Source organism: Cuculus canorus, chromosome 3, assembly GCF_017976375.1.
Source record: "Cuculus canorus isolate bCucCan1 chromosome 3, bCucCan1.pri, whole genome shotgun sequence".
NCBI lineage: Eukaryota > Metazoa > Chordata > Aves > Cuculiformes > Cuculidae > Cuculus > Cuculus canorus.
Window position 1 is genome coordinate 105361935 of NC_071403.1, and position 19548 is coordinate 105381482.

At 42.2% G+C, this 19548-nt stretch overlaps 1 protein-coding gene and 1 long non-coding RNA gene across 3 annotated transcripts in view; both read left to right on the forward strand.

The window, feature by feature from the left end:
* Positions 1-5521, forward strand: part of LOC128851867 (uncharacterized) — a 49433-nt gene extending 43912 nt beyond the window's left edge. For both annotated transcript variants that reach the window (XR_008449400.1, XR_008449401.1), the window contains 3 exons: positions 1386-1473; positions 1782-1974; positions 3229-5521. This is a non-coding gene — a long non-coding RNA (uncharacterized LOC128851867). The remainder of the gene's footprint in view (positions 1-1385; positions 1474-1781; positions 1975-3228) is intronic.
* Positions 5522-6046: 525 nt separating this feature from the next.
* Positions 6047-19129, forward strand: CALM2 (calmodulin 2). Its single transcript, XM_009564255.2, has 6 exons — positions 6047-6174; positions 10322-10352; positions 15535-15678; positions 15754-15860; positions 16679-16814; positions 18220-19129. The coding sequence occupies exons 1-6, from the start codon at positions 6172-6174 to the stop codon at positions 18246-18248; spliced, it is 450 nt and encodes a 149-aa protein (XP_009562550.1). The 5' UTR covers positions 6047-6171; the 3' UTR covers positions 18249-19129.
* Positions 19130-19548: the final 419 nt, after the last annotated feature.

The following is a 19548-nucleotide window of genomic DNA, read 5'->3' on the forward strand; positions in this document are numbered from 1 at the left end:
CAAATTTTGTGGCTCAGACTCATCTGTAGCTAAATCAAACCTTTGAGTCATTATTTATAAAAGACAGCCAAATTCTGAACTGTTTGCTTAGTATTTAGTCAGCCCTTATGTGGATATACTCCTCTGAAAGCATGCCCGAGTACAGATAGAGGAAAAAGTGAATAAGATGCTTGGGATGTGACCCACTGAAACGCCTACCGACTTCAACAGAGGTTGGGGCTCTTCAACTGCCAGCATGTGGTCAAAAATCACTTTAAATGTGCAGGACCTTAGAGCACAGACTAAATTACACGGTTTGAATTTCCAGAGCAGTTTCATTTTAGGTGAAATACTGTCTATTTGCATGAAAAAGGGAAGTAGATACATTGTTTAGTCTAGTCAAATTCTATGGTATATTTAAAATTTTATAGGCAATAAGTGCTTCAGCCTTTGCTATCATTAAAAAATGAAAACATATCTTAATCTTCAGTTCCAGCAGTTGTCTGTCTACCTGCATCGATTTTAAACAAAATCCTTTTGCCTTCTGTTGTAAATCAACGTTGTATGCCCTGGTCCCCGACAGGCAGTGAGCAAAATATTTTGTGACATTTCATTCCCTCAACAAAAGGTAATGGGAAAACATTGTTACACTGATTTGTTTTTCATCACAGAAGTATTTGGCTCTATGCCCTAATTAAGGTTGCAGCAATAACCCTATTATGAGCACTGCTTTGCCTTTGCCAGTAATTTTTTAATAGCAGTTAGCTATTATTCTGCTATTTTTTGTTTGCTAGTAAAGAAAAAATATGTTAGGATGCACAACTCCCATGTAGAAAGCCAGCAAAACTAATTGTCTTCAGATCTGGAAAAGTACTTTTTTTCTCTCCAAACATCTCTTCCAATCAAGGTGGAAAATTACCAAATTCTTCCTTGATCACTGTCTCCCTAGACCTCCAGACAAGCGGAAGTTGAGACAGTGGATTTAGCATTATTTGCTTGGATCCACTTTGGCAAGTTTATGAATTCCATTATATTTCTGTTTCACTCCAATATTTTGTGGGCTTGGTTTCAAGCAAACTGAAACCAGCCTGTAACCATGGCGTAGTCTGGTTGGTGAATAAGCGTATTTTGTAAGTGTTCTCCCATTGAAAATGGCAAATTCTAGCCACTGCACATTTGCAAGTACTTTTTCAGTAATATTCATCCAACCAAAGAGAGTCTCTGAAACTGAGGTGGTTACTGTGTCCACAGACACATAGCATGCAATTCAAACAGCTCACAACTCACACGGTGCAGCTGTAAGCACTGTGATAGTAATAACTCTGTGGTAGCTCCCACAGACGAAGGCATCTGGCCCACGTGTGGAAGTGCAGGTCACTCTTGAAGACTTTCTCTTTCTCTTACAGCTTGTCAAAGGAACGAAAAAGAAGCCTTTACAAAATCTGAAGACACTGGAATACTTTATGCAATTTCCTGGACTATATGCTACCTCTTGTAAGTGTTATGTTATTATTTTCAGTTCCTGAAAAACAGGACTGTACTATAGATGATGACTGTGGGATTTCTGTTATCTTGGAGCAAATGTCTTTTTATGCTTTCCCTCTTGTTAAGGTATTTTAGAAAATGAAACACAAAAAAAAGCAAGATCTTGCTCATTATTAATGTTGAGGGCCATCTATTCTTGTACTTCAAGCACGTAGTATAGAGAGTGGGTTTCCTACTGCCTCTGTCCAGACAGCTTGCTGATCTTCCAGAACAATACGCTGGAAAGAAAAAAAACTAGACCTATGTTTTCTTTGTAGGAGTCCAGAAAATACTGCAGGTTTATGGACAATGTTCCATCAGAAATCCTCGTAAAACTGAAGCAGTTGTTTATCTCTTTAAAAAAGCAAACAAAGAAAGAAAAGATCATGGGCCCCATTGGCTTCCTAGTCTTAATCCTAGTCTAGAGTCTAATTAGATTTCATATCTTCCTCCAGCCTCTCTCAGTTTCAGGTGAGTGCACCTTAACTCATTTTTTGAACTCTTCACATTCTGTTTCATTTTAGTGAATGGTCACAATACAGTTAAAGACTCAGCTTTAGGTCACCTAAATCAGCTTTACAACATCTAGCCCAGAGCATTGTAATCCCCACAATGGAGGTCTGTATCTGCTAACTGCAAACCTGAATGGCTCCTTGAGTGTGTTGGGGGTTCATGTTAAGCACTACACTCCTTGGAGCTGCCTTGCTAGCCATACCAGTCACTGAAACGCTAATTCAGATAGGCCTGCATTGCCCTCAGGATTGACACAGCTAAGCAACAAAATATGTAGCCCCTTCTGCCTGGGACTTCCATGTAGTGCTCTCATCCATGCACTTTCTGCAGAAGCAGAAGTGGTGGGAGGAATCCCCTGTCCTATTCCGCAGGGAAGATGTACCACCCCAATGATTTATGGGCACTATGCAGCACTGGTGTGAGAGCTTCAGGGATCAGGCACAAAGAACAGGCCAAATACATATGGAAAAAGCCTAGCTATCCCCACAACCATGTTCATATAAGGAAGTGGGGTCTTCCACATGATCCATTAAAGTATTATTAAAACGATTGAATTAATTGAATTTACACAATATTAAATACATCACGTACAGCAACTGTGAAAATTGCTGGCACAGACAGCTCATCTAATCTTGTAACACAAATTGCTTTTCTAATTTGTTGCCCCAATCCTAAATCTGGACTTTGGTAAGACTGCATTTCTGTGGGGGAAAAAAAACCAATCCCAAACATAGAGCACGAGCATTGACAAAAATATTAAATTACATACTAGAGAGAGAAATTATCACGTTAAAAAGTATGAGTTGGTAGAGTTATACAGGACTATTGCAACAGAGGAATTACAGCCAGTTCCCATTACTGCTCTGCCAGAGGTGTCAGAGTCCCAGCTCGCAGCTGCAGCCTGTCATTTGATGTATTTCCTCGCCTCTCATGGCATATGCAGGCTGCAGAGAGTGACAGCAATGCTGCTGGAAAGCAATTCTGCCTCTCTAGGTTACCGAGAGAGGACCCTCGCCTCAAGATACCCTAGAAGCTGCTGTTCTACCTACCTGAGAATGCTGACAACCTGCTTGTGAGAGGGGTGAATTCCCCCTCTCCCATTAATTTCACTGGGGTGTTCACTTTAATGCTTAGTAATGCCGCTGTAAGTGTTGGTGTAATTTCACTGGTAGTGTAATTGCAAGTTAACTTCGTGGCTGATCTCTTCAACAGATGGAAGCAGGGTGGGGGTGGTGATGAAACCCACAGGAAATGGGTGCTGCTGAAGGAAAATGCAGATGGAAAAAAGGAGACACATAAGAACAGAGAAAGGAGAGAGAAAGAGATGAAGGAACCAGGACGCATAGGGAACGTACAGCAGAGAGAGGACGCTCTGAAAGACCACCTCTGCCACCCTTAAAAAAACCTGAATGTAACTAAAAAGAGTATGAAGAATTTAATAGATTACAGATACTTTAATGGACATATACAGAAATAAACAGTATGGTGGTCAGATTCTCTGGGACCTGGAATTCTTCCTCCTGGACAGGCCTTTAACACGATAATTAAAGAGCCTTCATTATATTTATGCTGTGGGCCTCGTGTTTCCTACAGTCTCTAAGCTCCTCAGCTGGCGGGTGGCAAACTCCAGGAACAGGACTCAGGCAGACCATGCTTCTTGGTAGAGCCCTTCCATTTAGTTTTCATCAAATCTCTCAGAGACCTGCTCCGCAGAAATGTTTATACCTGGTCTCAATCAATTCCTTAAGTCTTAGCACCTGAGTAACCTACCCGTGAAGCTGGGTGTCACAATGTTTTGCTTCTCCGAGATGCTGTGAAGATAAAGGACAGACACCAAGGAAAGGGCTTGGTAAATCAGGTCCAGCACCATGCACACGTGGGCGTTTTGTTGCCAGGACCGTCTCCACAGAAGATGGTTTTGCTCCAGACAGACGCACCAGCACTCTGCTCCAGATTTGAGGGTGTGACATACACGCACCCTGAGCGGTGCTATGCCACTTTTATCCCAAATCTAGGGTGGGTGATGACTTTTTTTGGTCAAGAACTTGTCTGCAGTGATTCACACCCTCTGAGACTGTAAAAAAAGTTGGGAACATCAGAGCATAACAATAACCTTGGCATTTATTGCTTTCTGTGAAAAGTATTTTATTCATCTAGGTATATATTACATACTGAAAAAATGTTATCAGAGCTTGAAAAGACAATAGATGTGCTTGATTTGTGGGCTATAAATACACTTAAGCGGAAGGGAGGCCTAAAAACCTAGTGTATCACAAAATAGTAACTTCAGATTTCAAGGCGGAAGGCCAAATTTAAGTATAAGCTGTTATTCTCTGTATTCCCTGGGATCACAAAGTGAGGCATAGAGGATGAGAGGCAGAGAGGATGAGAGGCACTGGGCTTGATGAAGGGGTGTCGTAATTATTTTAAGAAACTAGGTTTTGTTCTGGGTATTTTCCCCTTTGTCCCTGAATTCGGATTAGCTCTGAGAAGCGAGCAGGCCTGAGAATTTCCATTCATATTCAGAGGGGAAAACTCACAGAAATTTTGTTAAGAGTTGGTTCATGTCAGTCCCCTCCCAAGCACATCTTTTATTACAGTCTATGAACCAAAATGACTATGAAAAAGCAGGGATGAGTGAAGTCTCTTTAACGTGTAAAGAGGCATCGCTCTGGTTTGTGTAACAGCAGCAACGAGCAGGCAGGTATAAAACACTGTTCGTTTATAGGCACTGTGTAAATGTCAATGATTCTCGCAATAGATATGGAAGTAGATAATTTTTATTGTAATGTGACTGTTAATTCGTATTCAAACTTGCGTCAGAAAACCTGGACTCGGGTCTCCTGAAGTTTAATAACCTATTCATGGCCCCGAAATAAGCGTTGTGGTTGTCAGAGGTTCCAGGTAGGGCTGCTTGCAGTGCCCCCAGCCAACACCGCAGCGATTTGTTGCATTATCTGTTGATTTCCAGTCCACTGCATGCTTTGGAAAATATGTCTGTGGGTTCGAGAATTTTGCTTGTTTTGCTTAAATAGAGAAAACCCTGGTGAGAGCAGAGACGAGTCCATCCGTCCTTCTCAGCGTGTTTGTGGTTTGCAAGAAGGGGGAAATCTGTTCTTTTAAGCAACGCTACCAGCGATGAAGCATCTCTGGCTTGCGGAGCGAGCTGGGGATGGATGCGGGAGAGGGGGGAAAAAAAACCACCTCATTTTTGAGAGCGAGATAAGGCTGCAAAACGCGCTGGCAGGGCGCTGTCTCAGGGGAGACGGTTTCTCAGGTGCGTTTCCCTTCGGCCTCAGGGTAATGCACCAAAGAGAAAACCGCAGCCCAAGCCTGGCCCGCAGATCCTCGGGCTCTGCTCCAGCCGAGCTTCCCTGGTGGAAGGAAGGAACGAGGATGGGGGGGCTGGCGTGTCCTCCCCCACCCCGCCCTCTGCGGCGGCCGCGCTGCAACCCCCCAACATTCCCGCAATGGGGGAGAAGGTGGTGGTGGGGGGAACGGACGGACAAACACACAAAAAGGGGCATCGATGGCCGGGCCCCTCCGCACTGGGCCGGGCTGGGGCTGTGGCACACACACACGCACTGCGGGGTGAGGGGGAGGGGGAAGGTGGTGTAAGCGCTTCCCAGCGCAGACTGTGCATGTCCAAGTGACGCATTGCAGGTACGAACCCGCCAATCGGCGCCCTCCTTGTGGAGTCGATGCACCCCTCGGCATTTTTTTTCTAAAATCTTCTTCCGCGAAGAAAAATAGTCCCTGTGGCTGCCTCCTCCACTTTCGCCAACTCCTCTCCGCCGCCCCTTCACAAGCGCAACGTAACCCCTTCCCGCAACTCGCTCCTTCCTGCACCGGGGCCCGGGAATTCGGGAGTGAGAGGAGTGGGCACAAAAGGGGTGCGGGAATGGGGGGGGAGGGAGGGGGCAATGAGAAGAAGCGCGAAGAGCCGGGACTTGTTTCTCAGCTCGGTTTACCCTGAGCAGGGAGGAGGGAGCGCGGCGGAGCGATCCAGGCGGGCTGTGAGGCGGTTTATGAGGCGGCGCCGGCGGGCGGGCAAAGCTCAGTGTGAGGCGAGACGCCGCAGCGCGTAGGTCGCTCCGTGTGTGCAGCCCCGCGCCGCCGCCGCCCCAGCTCCCAGCGCACCCGCGACGAGCCGCCATGGTGAGTCCCTGCGTGCGGGGAGGGGGGAGCGCTTGCCCTGTGCTCTGTGTGGAGGGAGGGAGGAAGGAAAGGAATTGGGGGGGGGGGGGGGGGGGTGAAATGCCCGTGCTTGGGTGCGGATGGGGGATCGAGTGGCTTGGCTGGCGTGGGGTGAGGTCACTTGTATAAAAGGGGGGGGGGGGGCGGTAGGGGGTGAAGGTGTCGCTTGCGGTGCCCGCAGGGTCCCGTCCCGCTCGGAGGCGCCTCGTGTGTAGGAGGAAGTGGTTGGTTGGTGGTGGTGGTGGAGAACAGAGTTCCGCCCGCGTCCCCCTTCCTTTCCCGCCCAAGGTCTCCCGCCCAGGGGCGTTGGTGCGCATTCAAAATTCAAACCTCGCCCCTGGGATCGAGCGCCGTGCCCTGGGGGGGGAGGGGAGGGAAAGCGGTGGATAACGGTTCCCGCTGGGAGGAGACCCGGGAAAAGCAGCCTGCCACGATGGCACCGCTTTGTTATCGCTTCCTCCCGCCCGAGGGAAGCCGCCGTGTGCGGCTGAATGGGGCTGGGGGAGGGGGGGCATTGGCTGCTGCGGGCGCTTGAGACGCCCTTGTCGCTAGCGAGGTGTGTGTTTGCGCCTGGCAATAAGGCAATGCGGAGCCCTGCAGCTTCTGAGCAGCATGGTGATGAGGAGGGGCAGGCTGCCTCACTGCACCATCGCCTTCGCTAGACCTGTGGTCAGCTCACGCAGGAGTCGCTCTCTCCCCTGCCGATTTCCTGATAACGCCTTGCTGTTGGTGGCTCTGTTGAACAAGATTCTTTTTTTTTTTAAAAAAAAAAAAGACAGAGCCCCACCACCCATTTTGGCTTCCCTTTTCGGTCGTTGCGGTGGACGTTTTCTTGATCGAGCGCAATTTGTTTTTCCTAGCGGTACATTTTGTTTAGGATTAAAACCAACTGTCGAAATAGAACACCTTTTGTGGAATTGAGAGAATTGTTTCATATTCGGTCTAAAGGATATAAGTTTAGGGGTTTTTTTGTTTAAAGCGAGTGGATACTGTAACACGTACGAAAAGGAACAATTTTGTCGCAAAAGCAACACCAATGACCGCTTAGTACTGTTTCTGCAGTAAGAGAAGATGCAGTATAGTGGAATTGCCTTTTCATTCATTAATCGGACCGCTGTCGACTCGCCATCTCTAATGTGAACGATGGGTGCTTAATTTTAAGGGTTTTTTGAAGTACTGTTTCTGGGCAAAGAAATTAGGTGAGCAGAAGCCTGAATTTGTTCTTTTGCTTGAATTGTGAAACCTGTACACCAAATCATCTATAAAGGAAAAGAGCAGTGAATCTAGGAGCAAAAGACTCTTACTGGTTTTAGTCATCATCGGTACAGAACCAAAAATGGAGTATCTTCGAGCAAGGTCTGTATAAAAATGGGTGTGTCCAGGAGGCACAGTGACACTTTGAACGTGGTTATAGTTCATCCCAACAGACCAGACTGGCTAAACCTGTGAATATACGTTGTCCAATGCTGCACATGCTGGATAAAGCAGAATGTTTCCCTCTCAAAAATAAGCTATCATACTATAAGCACAATTTTAGCCCTTATATGCTAATCTGCCTAATTCTTCTTGTTCAGTTAATCTTACCAGAAGAGGACTGTCCATTCAGATCTAAGACCTGTGAAGTGTACCAAAATGCCACATTTTGGAGGGAAATGGTGTCATCTGTTGTGTGATTTGCTGGTAGCTCTCTATCGGGTAGTGTTAGTCAGCTCTGAGGATTTTCCAACAGATTACTGCATAGTGGCTAGGACTGTAATGTAATGAAACACTACCTCTAGAGGCTGCATGTGCCACTGAAACTGCTGCACACACAACAGCTCCCCTTCTTTCCTAGGAGGCTTAGATGCTTTGTCAGGCCCTCAACAAAATCTGGGGGCGAGGGATGGGAGCCATTGCAGTGAAAATGAAAGTGCTGCGGCATGAACCAGAGAATGCCATGTCAAAGCTCTGCTGCATACTCTGATTTCATCAAAGGAGATTTTTCAGGTGTATCTTGGCTATAGTAACTGACACATCAAAACTGGAGCATAGGTGTATTACAGTTGTAATTTAACCATTAGTTTCTGAAGTCGAGTTGTGTTACTGAAGGTGTGTGTACTGTCGCATGTATGATGTATGAGTATCTGGCTTAAATTCAGGACTAAGAACTCCAGAAAGCCCTCTAGGAAGACCACAGTGACCTGTAACTCGCATGCATGGATCTGGACTGCTAGCTATGCACCTGAGTCGCACGGGAGGAAGTGATCTGGCAGAGTTGCTGGCTCCGCCTTCTACTGCTGTTGCGCAGCAGTCCCTGCAGAGCCTAGCACTGCGGAGTACAGATGGTGTTTGTTCAACCTTGCCCCACCTCCTTGCTTATCTTTCAACTGCCCTATACCTGTGGCTTCTAATAAGCTTCATGCTTTTCCCAAACACTGCCTCTTACAGGTACTGACAAAGCTTATTCAAGTTTATGGTTGGTGGCTATAGGATGTTGTAAGTTGCTGAAAGAGTTACAGAGGAGGAGTTTGGGAACACCTAATGCTTAAACACTGCCTAATATCATGTATTTGTATAAACTGTTTAATATAAACAGTATGTGTCTTGGAAACCCATAAATGTTAACCTAAATAAACTAGGTTGTTGCTTCTTAAATCTGATCTACAGCTTTCTGTGGATATAAATATCCTACAGAAATGTAGTACATCATTCTCTTCACTCAAGCAATAAAAATGTAAATAGCATGCAAAGGTATGAGTCTGTCTGTGTTAATGATACACTCCAGACAAGCAAAAATCTGTTAGGCTTCTGTTAAGCAACCAGCAGAATGCTTCCCTCTCAAAGCCTGATGCTGAATTTGTGATGGTTCTTGGCAGTGTTGCTGGCAGCCCACCTTACACCATCTTATTTTTTTAAAAAAATGAAGTTGAAGGGGAGTACTTCCTACAGCTGCTGAAACAAAGAGGCAGAGTCTCTAGGTGCAAATACGTAGTCGTCACTCTTTTAAAAGTAGCTTGAGGAGGTGAGCCACAGGCAGTCTGAGAAATTACTGATGGTGGCCTTTATCTTGGGCTGTTGCTACAGTGTATGCATATGTAAGTAATTTAGCTCTTGTATGATTGCTTGAACAGTTAACTTCACTTCTGTTATGGGAATAACCAGAAGCTGGTTACTTCCAAGTTTGTATGCAGTGCAGGAATGCAATTAAAATTTAAATCAGTAAAGTAAGAATTGGCAGGTATTTTTTTGAAGTATTTCGTTGGCAGATAGCTGTGTATAGAGAATGTGATTGTCTATCAATATTATGGTAATTATAACAAGGTAGTTGCTGAAGTGGTCACAGTAGGAACAAAAGTAAAAAAGCAGTGTTGAACTTAGGCACTGAATGCATTTTTTCTGTATTTTAAGGCTTTGTTTTATTCTTCAGTCGAGTGCTATGGGGTAAGGAGCTCAAGAAGCTTTCTTGAAGGGAATATATGGCCTTCAGCTCAACTGCAACTCAGATGAAGCAACCCAAAATTTGAATCAGCTGACTTGAAAACCTAGAGAAAGTATTTCTACAGTCCTCAAACATCTTTGTGGTTTTTGAAGAGTCAAGTTCATTTTGGGTTTGGCCTTGAAGACTGAGAGGTTGTTTGTTTTTTTTAATCAGCTGTCAAATTCAGTTGATTCAAAACTGTTAGTGAGCAAAACTAGGTATGAGCTGTAGCTTACACACCTGATCTGGGAACAGTATGTTTTACACTAGAGAAGCATTCTCTCTAGTTGCCTTGTAAACTACCTTGTGCTACTTGAGGCTGTAGACAAGGGTTTGAAAAAAAAAAATATAGACAGACGTATGGCATGTGCATTAAAATTGCCGGTTTGTGCTGAAGTGCTAGTAGTACTTATTATATGGAATTTTTTTTTTACAGCCAGGTCTTGGCCATGAAGCCCATGGGTTAGGGGATGATTTAATCCTAGGGAAGAGGACCTGTGTGCCTTGAGTTTGCTAGTGTTGCTTGGGTAATTGATTGATACATTATAAGTCCTGACAAGCAGCTATTGCATTTAATGGCCTCTACAAGCCTGTGTCTTATTTTGCCTTGAACTGCTGCTGCAGCTATAATGATCTTCTGTTTTATTGCAGGCTGATCAACTGACAGAAGAGCAGATTGCAGGTGAGGTTTTTACATGCTGTGTTGCTACTCCTACTTGACCTGGTACATCTTTTAATCCAGTGACAGTCTGTGTTACACAAGATATTTAGCTTTCTTAGATACTAAAGTAGTATTGTGGAACGTTTTAATTTGTCAACTAAGTTTTAAAGGCTTATCCACTGTAAAAGCACCATGGATACAATGAATCTGAAGTTTTGTCCTCTAGAATAGTTGGACAATCTCACAGCTTTACTAGCCTTGGGACTCTGCAGTCTTGAGGTGGGGAGGATGACCGCCAACCCCCAAAGCCAGAATTGTCCCACGTGCCAACTGAAAGGCAGTGTACGAGTGTCTCTGGTGAAGACTTGGAATCTGGAGCGCTCTTCTAGCAGAAGGCAAAAATCATTTACTTTGCAGTGTCCTGCCAGTGAAAAGGTTTGAGTGGCTTTTCTCTGATGGCAGCAGGGACTGGCTTAATGATGACAACTCTCTAAATGCCATATTTGGAACCGCTTTGTGTACTTGGGACTGAAGTGTTCTGTGCCCTGTTCCAGTGGTGTGGCACTTGCTCTGAAATGCTTAAATATGCATCTCTTGAATCTTAGTATTGGTACCTTAACAATGGTTTCTATGTACTGACAACTATCTACTAGAGGCTAAAACTTCTTATGTCTTCTGCTCACACAGGCTGCTCAAACTAGTATTGGTCAGTGCTCTCTGAAGACTCATTTCAGCTTCAATAATTGATGTAACTTAAAGCTGGTAGTTTAGAATTCAGCCTTGACATGGACATTTGAAGACTTCAGGGCTTTTGATCTGATGAGAGTCTAGTGTTGATACTAGAAAGTCTCTGTGCGTAACTATTGTGTGAAATTATTTGAGGGTGTTAAGGTTCTGCTAATCTAGTAGTACTAGGTCAATTGTAGAAGTAAGACTGTAAAGATGTATTACTCTTTAACTATGGTGTAACTCCTGAAGACATTGTATTAAATGGAAGTGTCCTAATGAGTTGATTTGTTTTTATCTTTGCCAACTTTGAAGTGTAAGAACGTTCTTCTGTAGCTTTTGGACTTCAGAAGCTTGCTTTAACTCATAGGAATCTAATTATGGTTTTGTGGACAGTCCTTAGTATTTGCTTGTTGCCATGGTACTGTCTTATGAGTAAGCACAAGCCAGCTCTAGTTCAACTTGAGATTTGTTTCTGGAAGTGGCCTACATATCTTAAGGATTTTGTGGTTGGTGTAGTGGGAGCAGGCTTTATCAGTTGTCACTGCTCTCTTTTCAATAATGGTTCGTTGTTTTGCTTAACTGTAGAAGCTTTATTAGTTGATATAGCTGATTATGGAATATAAGCAGGAAGCCTAACAGTACTTCAGGATTAGTGCAAATGTTAGGTGTTCAGGAACGATAGTGTAGTTCTTGGAGCCAAAAGTGAGTATTAACAAGCTTATCCTGGAGTAGAATGTTTTCATCTGTGTGGAAAGAATAGAAGTATAACTTGGCGTTAGTATCCAGTGTAAAATGGCCTTCTGCTTTCAGTTGAGCTGTGTGGTATTTCACGAAGCAAGTGTTCACAAGTAAACAAACCTCTGATGTGAAGACGTAAGCATGCCACTAGTCTGTTGGGGAACTGTCCCCAGTATTGCCTAGGAAAGGTTACAGCTGACAAAGCAGTGTGCTTAGTTTTGCTGGTGAAGGTCAGTGTCTTGCATAAGAACTGTTACAGTTACTGGGTGCATGTTTTACAGTGACTCTGGTTTTAAAGGCTTGAGCCCCCTGCAGTCTGTTTCAGCTTATTTGATGATACCTAGCTTTTGATTTGAAGGTGAGCTTAAGAAAATGGTGCTACAAGGTAGAGACAACATTCCCCTCTGTAAATAGAAGGCCGAAGTAGTTATTTTGGCCAGTTCTCCTGGGCTCAAAACAAATCTTCCAACTCTGCTGTGAAGCACCAGAATACAGTTGTTAAATATTCCAGATGTTGTTCTTTCCTATAGAATTCATTGATCATCTAGGACTGAATTATTGTTATAAGTTGGGGTGAAGAGACTTCCCAGGTTTTGTTCATATGGAAGACTAGTTTTGGAAGCTGAGTAGGTACAGAATGTGAATGCTGGTTGCAGCCTCATTCAGTAAGAATTGAAGTTGCAGAGTCAAATGGTAATTCCTTTGGTTAGGTGTTACGTTTAAAAAGATAAATAGGTCAGGACCACTTGATGTGGGTGGTCAGTGTGTGTGTGGGAATCTAAAGATGCTTTTGTCCAAAAGCAACTGGTCTGGCGAGCTATACTTCTTCCACTAGGCCTCAAAGAAGTCTAAATGGGCTCTCTAAACAAATAGGCCCATGTTTGGTGTTCATTATGCCTTGTTCCTTTAGAGAGCTGTGGTTATCTTTCGGAGATCTGACCATGAGAGTTATTTAGAATTTATTTCATAGTAGGAATAGTCATGTTTCAGTGTTTAGCATCTGGTAGTTGTGAAGAGAACAACTGACATTCTGCTATAAAAGTTCCAAGTGTAGCTTATTACTAACTGTGCAAGTGTGGGAATGGCAGTTTTGGTTCTTTGATCATATTGGGTCACTGAAGGCTGCCGCTTCATCTGGAAAGGTGATATGTACAGAGATGCCTCAAAAGCTATTGTTAAATAGAACATTTTGAGCTAGGGTGTTAGAGTTCACATTCTGTTGGACTAGCCTTTCTTTTGTGGGACCTGGAAGCCGGTCTTTTCTCTTCATGCAGTGTGCTTTTCAAAAGGAAGGAAGTGCTGAAACCTTGTAGGCTGGCCTGAAGATGGCTGGTTCTGATGGCTCTGCCCTTGGGTTTCTGGCAGTTTGGCCTTATCTAGGATACAAGAAAATTTTCATCTCCATTTTTACATGGATGAGTGTTGAGTAGAGAGAGGACTTGCTTTTATATGCTACATGGAGTCATAAGGTGTTTAAGCATGGGAGGGTGTGTTTTATAATCATGTTGCCAGAATTGATTTGCTTGCTAAACTTAAGTATTTCATAGCTTGCCTTCAGTGGCCGTTGCTGCAAATCCTTCAAAGCTTTGCTAGGTTGTTCTTGTTCCAGTCAAAAATGTATTTGTGTAGGTTGTTATTCCTTTGATGTAATTACTAGAGGTACTTCCTAGAAGTGGTTAAAGGTGATTTAATTGTATTCCTAACTTGATTCAGCATTTCAAATGAGACTATACTGCTGATCTGACTCCTTTTAAGTAGCAACCTTAAAGGATAGCTGGTTGCTGCTTAGACAACTCAAAGTTGCATCTTTGAGTAAAAAAAAGCTGAAGAGTTGTCCTTTGAGTAGTTCATTTCAGGTGTTGATACTGTACCACTGAGTGGCCCATGTTGCAATCAAGTCTTTGAACTTTGTGTTAAAAATGTTACCTTTCTCACCAGGGTCCTTGCAGTACTGTGAAGTCTGCTTCATGTTTGGGCTAGTGACAGCTGACCTTCAAGTTAAGGATAAAGTGATTAACAGCTAGATGTTTTTAATAATAGAGTACCTGACTCTTGATGAAGGGTTGGTGCTTCCCTTTCTCGAGATCCTTTCGCGACTGTGAACTTGTCTAGTAGACTTGACCTAAAAGCCTGTTCTTCCCTGGTGTAAAACTTCACTCCTAGTAAACCTATTTGACTCCAGGCTAATTTGAGACTGTTTGAAAGTTGCAGTAGGTACAGGTTGTAGCTAACTGTTTGGGAAGGCCTGTCTCTTCTTTGTGATTATATATAATACTGGCTTGAAACTGTTTTGTCTCGTCCTGTGGTAGCCGTGCTCTGATTCTTGTGTGCTTAAATGGTGGGAGTTAGCTTTTGGAATGCTTCAAACTGTTAGAGGTATAAGTGTTTTTTTTCCTGGATGGGACTCAGTTGTGGCTCTGGTATTACAACTGCATTCATGAACTATAAAAAGCCTTTTTTTTTTATAGCTGCATTTTTAATGCTGGCCAGCTTGTACTCACCTTGACTGTTTCAGAGTGAGATGCATTTCATGTGAAAACACAACTTTTACTGTGACTAATTCTGGTCTGGGAAACTCACCATCTGGGAAGCTGGCTGGTTGCAAATATTGAAAAATTATTTCTTGGAAGTATTTCTGATGCAGGAGTACCCTTGAGTTCTCCAAAGGCATGATCTTGGTGCCTTGCGAGGCTGTAGAAGGATGTGAACTAGGAGAGAATAGATAAGGTTTTCGTGTTTAACTGTAATTTGTTTATGAGCTACTACAGTGTAGTGAGCTAGTTAAGGTCTGTGGCCAAAGACAAACAGATGGCATGGATTAAAACCAGCTCCATTTTTGGACTGGACAATTAAACATGTTATGCTTGCATTAATATTGCTGGCTACAGTACAGCCATTGTAGGGGGTAAAGAGGTAGCATTGAAACACAGTTAAGCGGTCTTACAGGTAGATTTAACTAGTCCTGATAACTGTTTCAGGATATAGTAGGGGCAAATAAATTTCTTAACAACTTTTCAGAAATAAAGACTCCGGTGACTTTCTCTTTGAATAACTGACTGGAATTGTCTATGTATATACTGGAAAAAACTGCAGAAGCCCAATGGCGGGGGAGAGAGCTGAAAAGTTCCTTTTTTAGCTAGGTATGGCCAGCTGTTAAGACCTGTGGTGCTAGGTACTGCACCTTTGTGGTAGCGTATACTGTTCTGTCTTGCCTGTCTGGTGGAAGTGGGTTATAATAAACTATTCTTAGTTTGGTCTGATTATACCTTTTTTTCCGTTGACTAGTCTCTATTAGTAGAAGTGCTATTAAGCTGTAGCATTTTTAGTATAATTTTTTCAACTTTCTCAAAGTAATTTAATACTTTAATCTCATGAGATAAAGTTCCTACTAAAGGTGTAGAACTTCCTGGTTGCAGAATAACTGTTCCTTTCAGCTCTGTATTAGGGATAGTTATTCAAGACAATAATAAGCATCTGAGTACTGCTGAAGCAGGTGTCCTTCCATCTTATTCAGGTCAAAATGAGGTTGATAGGTAGACTGGTGGATTGGTTTCCAAATGCAGGTGCTTCTGGATTGGCATTACAACCATAGCAGACTAAGTAGTAGATGAAAATTTTCTTCAGAGTGAAGTAGTTTTGTAGCTTACAACAGTAAGCAGCAATAGATTCTTACATGACTATGTGAACTTACCATTTGAAACCCCATGGCATTAACCTGTTTTTTGTTGTTGTACAGAGTTCAAAGAAGCTTTTTCACTATTTGACAAGGATGGTGATGGTACTATAACTACAAAGGAGTTGGGGACAGTGATGAGATCGCTTGGTCAAAACCCCACAGAAGCAGAGCTACAGGATATGATCAATGAAGTAGATGCTGATGGTAAGATTCTACTAATAAGTAATTTAATAAAGTGCCTAAAATATATTTTGTCTAACAGAAGTAATTGTCTTGCAGGCAATGGCACAATTGACTTCCCAGAGTTTCTGACAATGATGGCAAGAAAAATGAAAGATACAGATAGTGAAGAAGAAATTAGAGAAGCGTTCCGTGTCTTTGACAAGGTACTAAAATGCTTACCTTAACAAATATTCCTGCAATGGAAACTCAGTCTGTGTAATAAGCTCCCTCACTGAACTGAGGGGTATCCACAGTCCTGTCATCTAGAATCTTTAGGATAACTAATCACCCTAAAGCTAAGTCTGTGGGTACTGTACCTGAAAGTCAAATGGTTCATTGTGATGAGCAGAGGTTATTATTTAGTAAGCCACTACTTGCTATGATGCTGAAATACTTGTACAAGGCTGGCAGGGAAGTTGCTTAAATATTTAAAAATGGTAATCCTTTAAATCTTTCACTAAGTTTTTACCAATTAAATTGCTAAATGAGTCTAAAGTTACTCAGCGTCTTTAAGCAAGACACTTGTAAACAGAAAATATGATATTCAAGTAGCTTGAAGTGTGGGAAAGAAAGTCCAGAGTAAGTAAAAGTGGTCTCTTAACACCTTGGTGGCTTTGTGCTGGACTCGCATGGGACAGATAAATGAGATAAGTAGCTTCAGTTTAAAGATAAACTTGTACCAGTCACATGATTGAACAGGCATCTGTCACCTAAAAACATTGCAAAAGGCGGCAGTCTTTTTGTTATTGGTTAAAAAATGTAGTGGGATTGGACAGCCCAAGTAGACTCTGTAGGTTGTTTTTAAAATGTCTTTTTAAGACTCACATCTTGGATAATACAGAAGATGGGCTTACAGCTCTCATTTGTCTTGTGCAAATGCTAGCTGTCAAAGCTATGCTAACTTCTTAATGTTCAACTTGTTCTGTGATGTTTTTAAGTTTATAATTAGCTAGGCCTTAGACAAGTCTCTTTCTCCTCCTAGGATGGCAATGGTTATATTAGTGCTGCAGAACTCCGTCATGTGATGACAAATCTTGGGGAGAAGCTAACAGATGAAGAAGTTGATGAAATGATTAGGGAAGCAGACATTGATGGTGATGGTCAAGTAAACTATGAAGGTAAGGAGTGAACTGATTCATTTTGTGGAGCACTTTTCGTGCTGGTGGTTTGTGTAGATGCTGTGATACCTGCACCAAGTTTAAATAGGGAAATGTTCAGGTGAGATTTCCTCAACAGCTAGTGTTCCTTCAGGCTAATGTCTTTTAGGATGTACATTGTGTACCTCTAAATGGGTTTAAGTGGATTATCACTACGTTTGAGCTGAAGGTAAAAAATGACTATTCAGCTGTGCAGTGTAAGAAATAACTTTTTAAATGTAACAATGCCCAGTGACTGTTAGAGTAAGGAAGCTAGCAGAGATGTTCATGTACTGTTCTGTTCACTAATGAATGTTGATCTGACTGTAGCAAGTCACTCATTTTTCATTTATGCTTTTAAAATTACTAATTAAAGGGAAAAACTTCTAAAATATGCAGAAGCTTCAAGACCTTTAGAAGACCTGTTAAATAATTTCACATATCAGCTGCAACAGTAGCTTATTTTTAATTCCATCTTTCTTGGCATTGAAAGTTAAATGTGATGTCATGCAAGCAGGAAGAGTTCTGTTAAGCAGTTGCTTGCAGCTGAGAGGCAGCAAGCCTGTTTTTATTTTGAGTGTCATCTAGAAAGGAGCTAGGGTGTTTTCAAATAATATTCATTCTGTTCTAAGGTGTGGGTGTGGCTTCCATTTAAGGCCTTTTTAGTTGTGGCCTCAAAGATGAGCTGCCCTCTGATTGAAAAGTTTTTTATGAGCAAGGCTGCTGCTCCATATTTACTTATGAATAGACTGCTTAGGGGCTGGCACTGGAGAGGGCAGGCATTCCTCTTGTTTAAGATTGCTGTTTTGAAACTTGAGCAAATGTTTAACTGCTTTTAGGTTCCCAGTCATTTTGCTATTGTACCTGGAACTACGTTTCAGCTAGATTAGTGAGGAATCCAGTTTTGTGTGATCTGACTTCTACTGTGCTGAGCTTTTAATAAGCAGTGATTCAGTTGCTTAAAGTAGGCAAAATAGTAAGACTTCAGCGATTTGGCTTTGAAGAAAATCAAACAACACAGTGTCTTCCCTGTAGATATTCGTAACTGATCATCACTTCAGCACAATTTTTAGGGATCTCTTGGTCATTCTTGGATCTCTTGTCCCTTATCTGTAAGTCAGTGGGCATGAGGACCGTGTAATGTTTTATTTTGGAATTAAGGCTGTTATTCAAGTCACTGAGGGACCAAGCTTTCTTATGAAAATAGAGGCCTTTTGCCATTAGAAATAAGAGTTTAGGTATGATTTGGAATAGGGACTGTCTTGAAGATGCTTTTTTGAATGCAACTGAAAACAATTTTTAAACAAGTGTTCAGCAGGTTGCTTCTCAGATCTTGCCATTCGGATTTTCCTCTGAATAACTCTTATGTAACTCTTTCCTTTTACAGAGTTTGTACAAATGATGACAGCGAAGTGAAGACGTTGTACAGAATGTGTTAAATTTCTTGTACAAAATTGTTTATTTGCCTTTTCTCTGTTTGTAACTTATCTGTAAAAGGTTTTTCCCTTACTGTCAAAAGAATATGCATGTATAGTAATTAGAAGGCCATTCCTCCATGTTTTTCTCCTTTATCTTACTGTCATTGTTCTGATTTTTGGAAAATTGATCTAAGTAACAAATGTTGCATGTGGCTTACTCTGGATATTTAAGCCCTTCTGCACATCTAAAGTTAGATGGAATTGGTTAACTGAGGGAACATCTGGATTGTCTGTTTAAAAAGTAGCTTTCTTTAGGAGACTTAGGTATGACTAGTGTAGCAAGTTACATAAAGTAAGCTAGGGTTTACTGTGCATTAGCGGTTCCTTAGTTAAAGCGGCACATTGGCTCTAGTTCTGCAGTACATAAAGGAGTTTAATCTGTGTTTGGTGATAGAGGTAAGGACTCTTGCAGCTAGCTGCAGGATAAAATTGTGTGAATAGTATATATACATGTGGCTAATGCACTGTAAAAATCATGCTCCTAGCTTACTTCACAGTAACTTGTTTGTGGCCATACCTGTAACATGTTGTTGAAGTGTGGAGTCTTAACGTTGTGGACGATTGACAGTCAACAATATGAAACTTAAGTTGCACTAATGCAAAACGGGTGATTTATCCAGGTACTCGTACACAAGTTTTTTTTGTACTGCTGGTCCTGTACCAGAAAACATTTTTCTCCTCTTGTTACTATGCTTTTTAAACTTTGTTTAGCCACTTATTTTCAAAAAAATCTGCTTCTGGCACGATTTGCCTCAAATCCATTCCAAGTTGTATATTTGTTTTCCAATAAAAAATTACAATTTACCCATACTGTTTCAATGTATCCTTGAATTATTTACAGGAATTGTTCAATACAGTTGCTGCTCTGTGTTTCAGTATGTAGCAGTTTGGTTTGCTTATGCAATGGATTGGCTGTCTTAAAATAGCTTGGAAGGTGATGACTTAGTCCTTTAAACTCTGGCCCTTAACAGTATTGTTGACTTGAAGAAGCTTTCTTACTAGTAGTTTAAAATGTATTTTACAGTCTTGTGTGGAGCTTGGTGCTTCAATAAACTTACCGTAGTGACTGGCTATGCCCACTATCTGTAGACATTGTGACCTGGATGTTGACCTAGTTCAATAGTTGACCTAAAATTAAAATTCCTTGTTCGGACAACTAAACCTGTTTGCTTTCTTTTAATTATTTTGGAATTTATTCCCTGTCAGCTGCTACATTGGGGTAACTTAGTCTCACATCT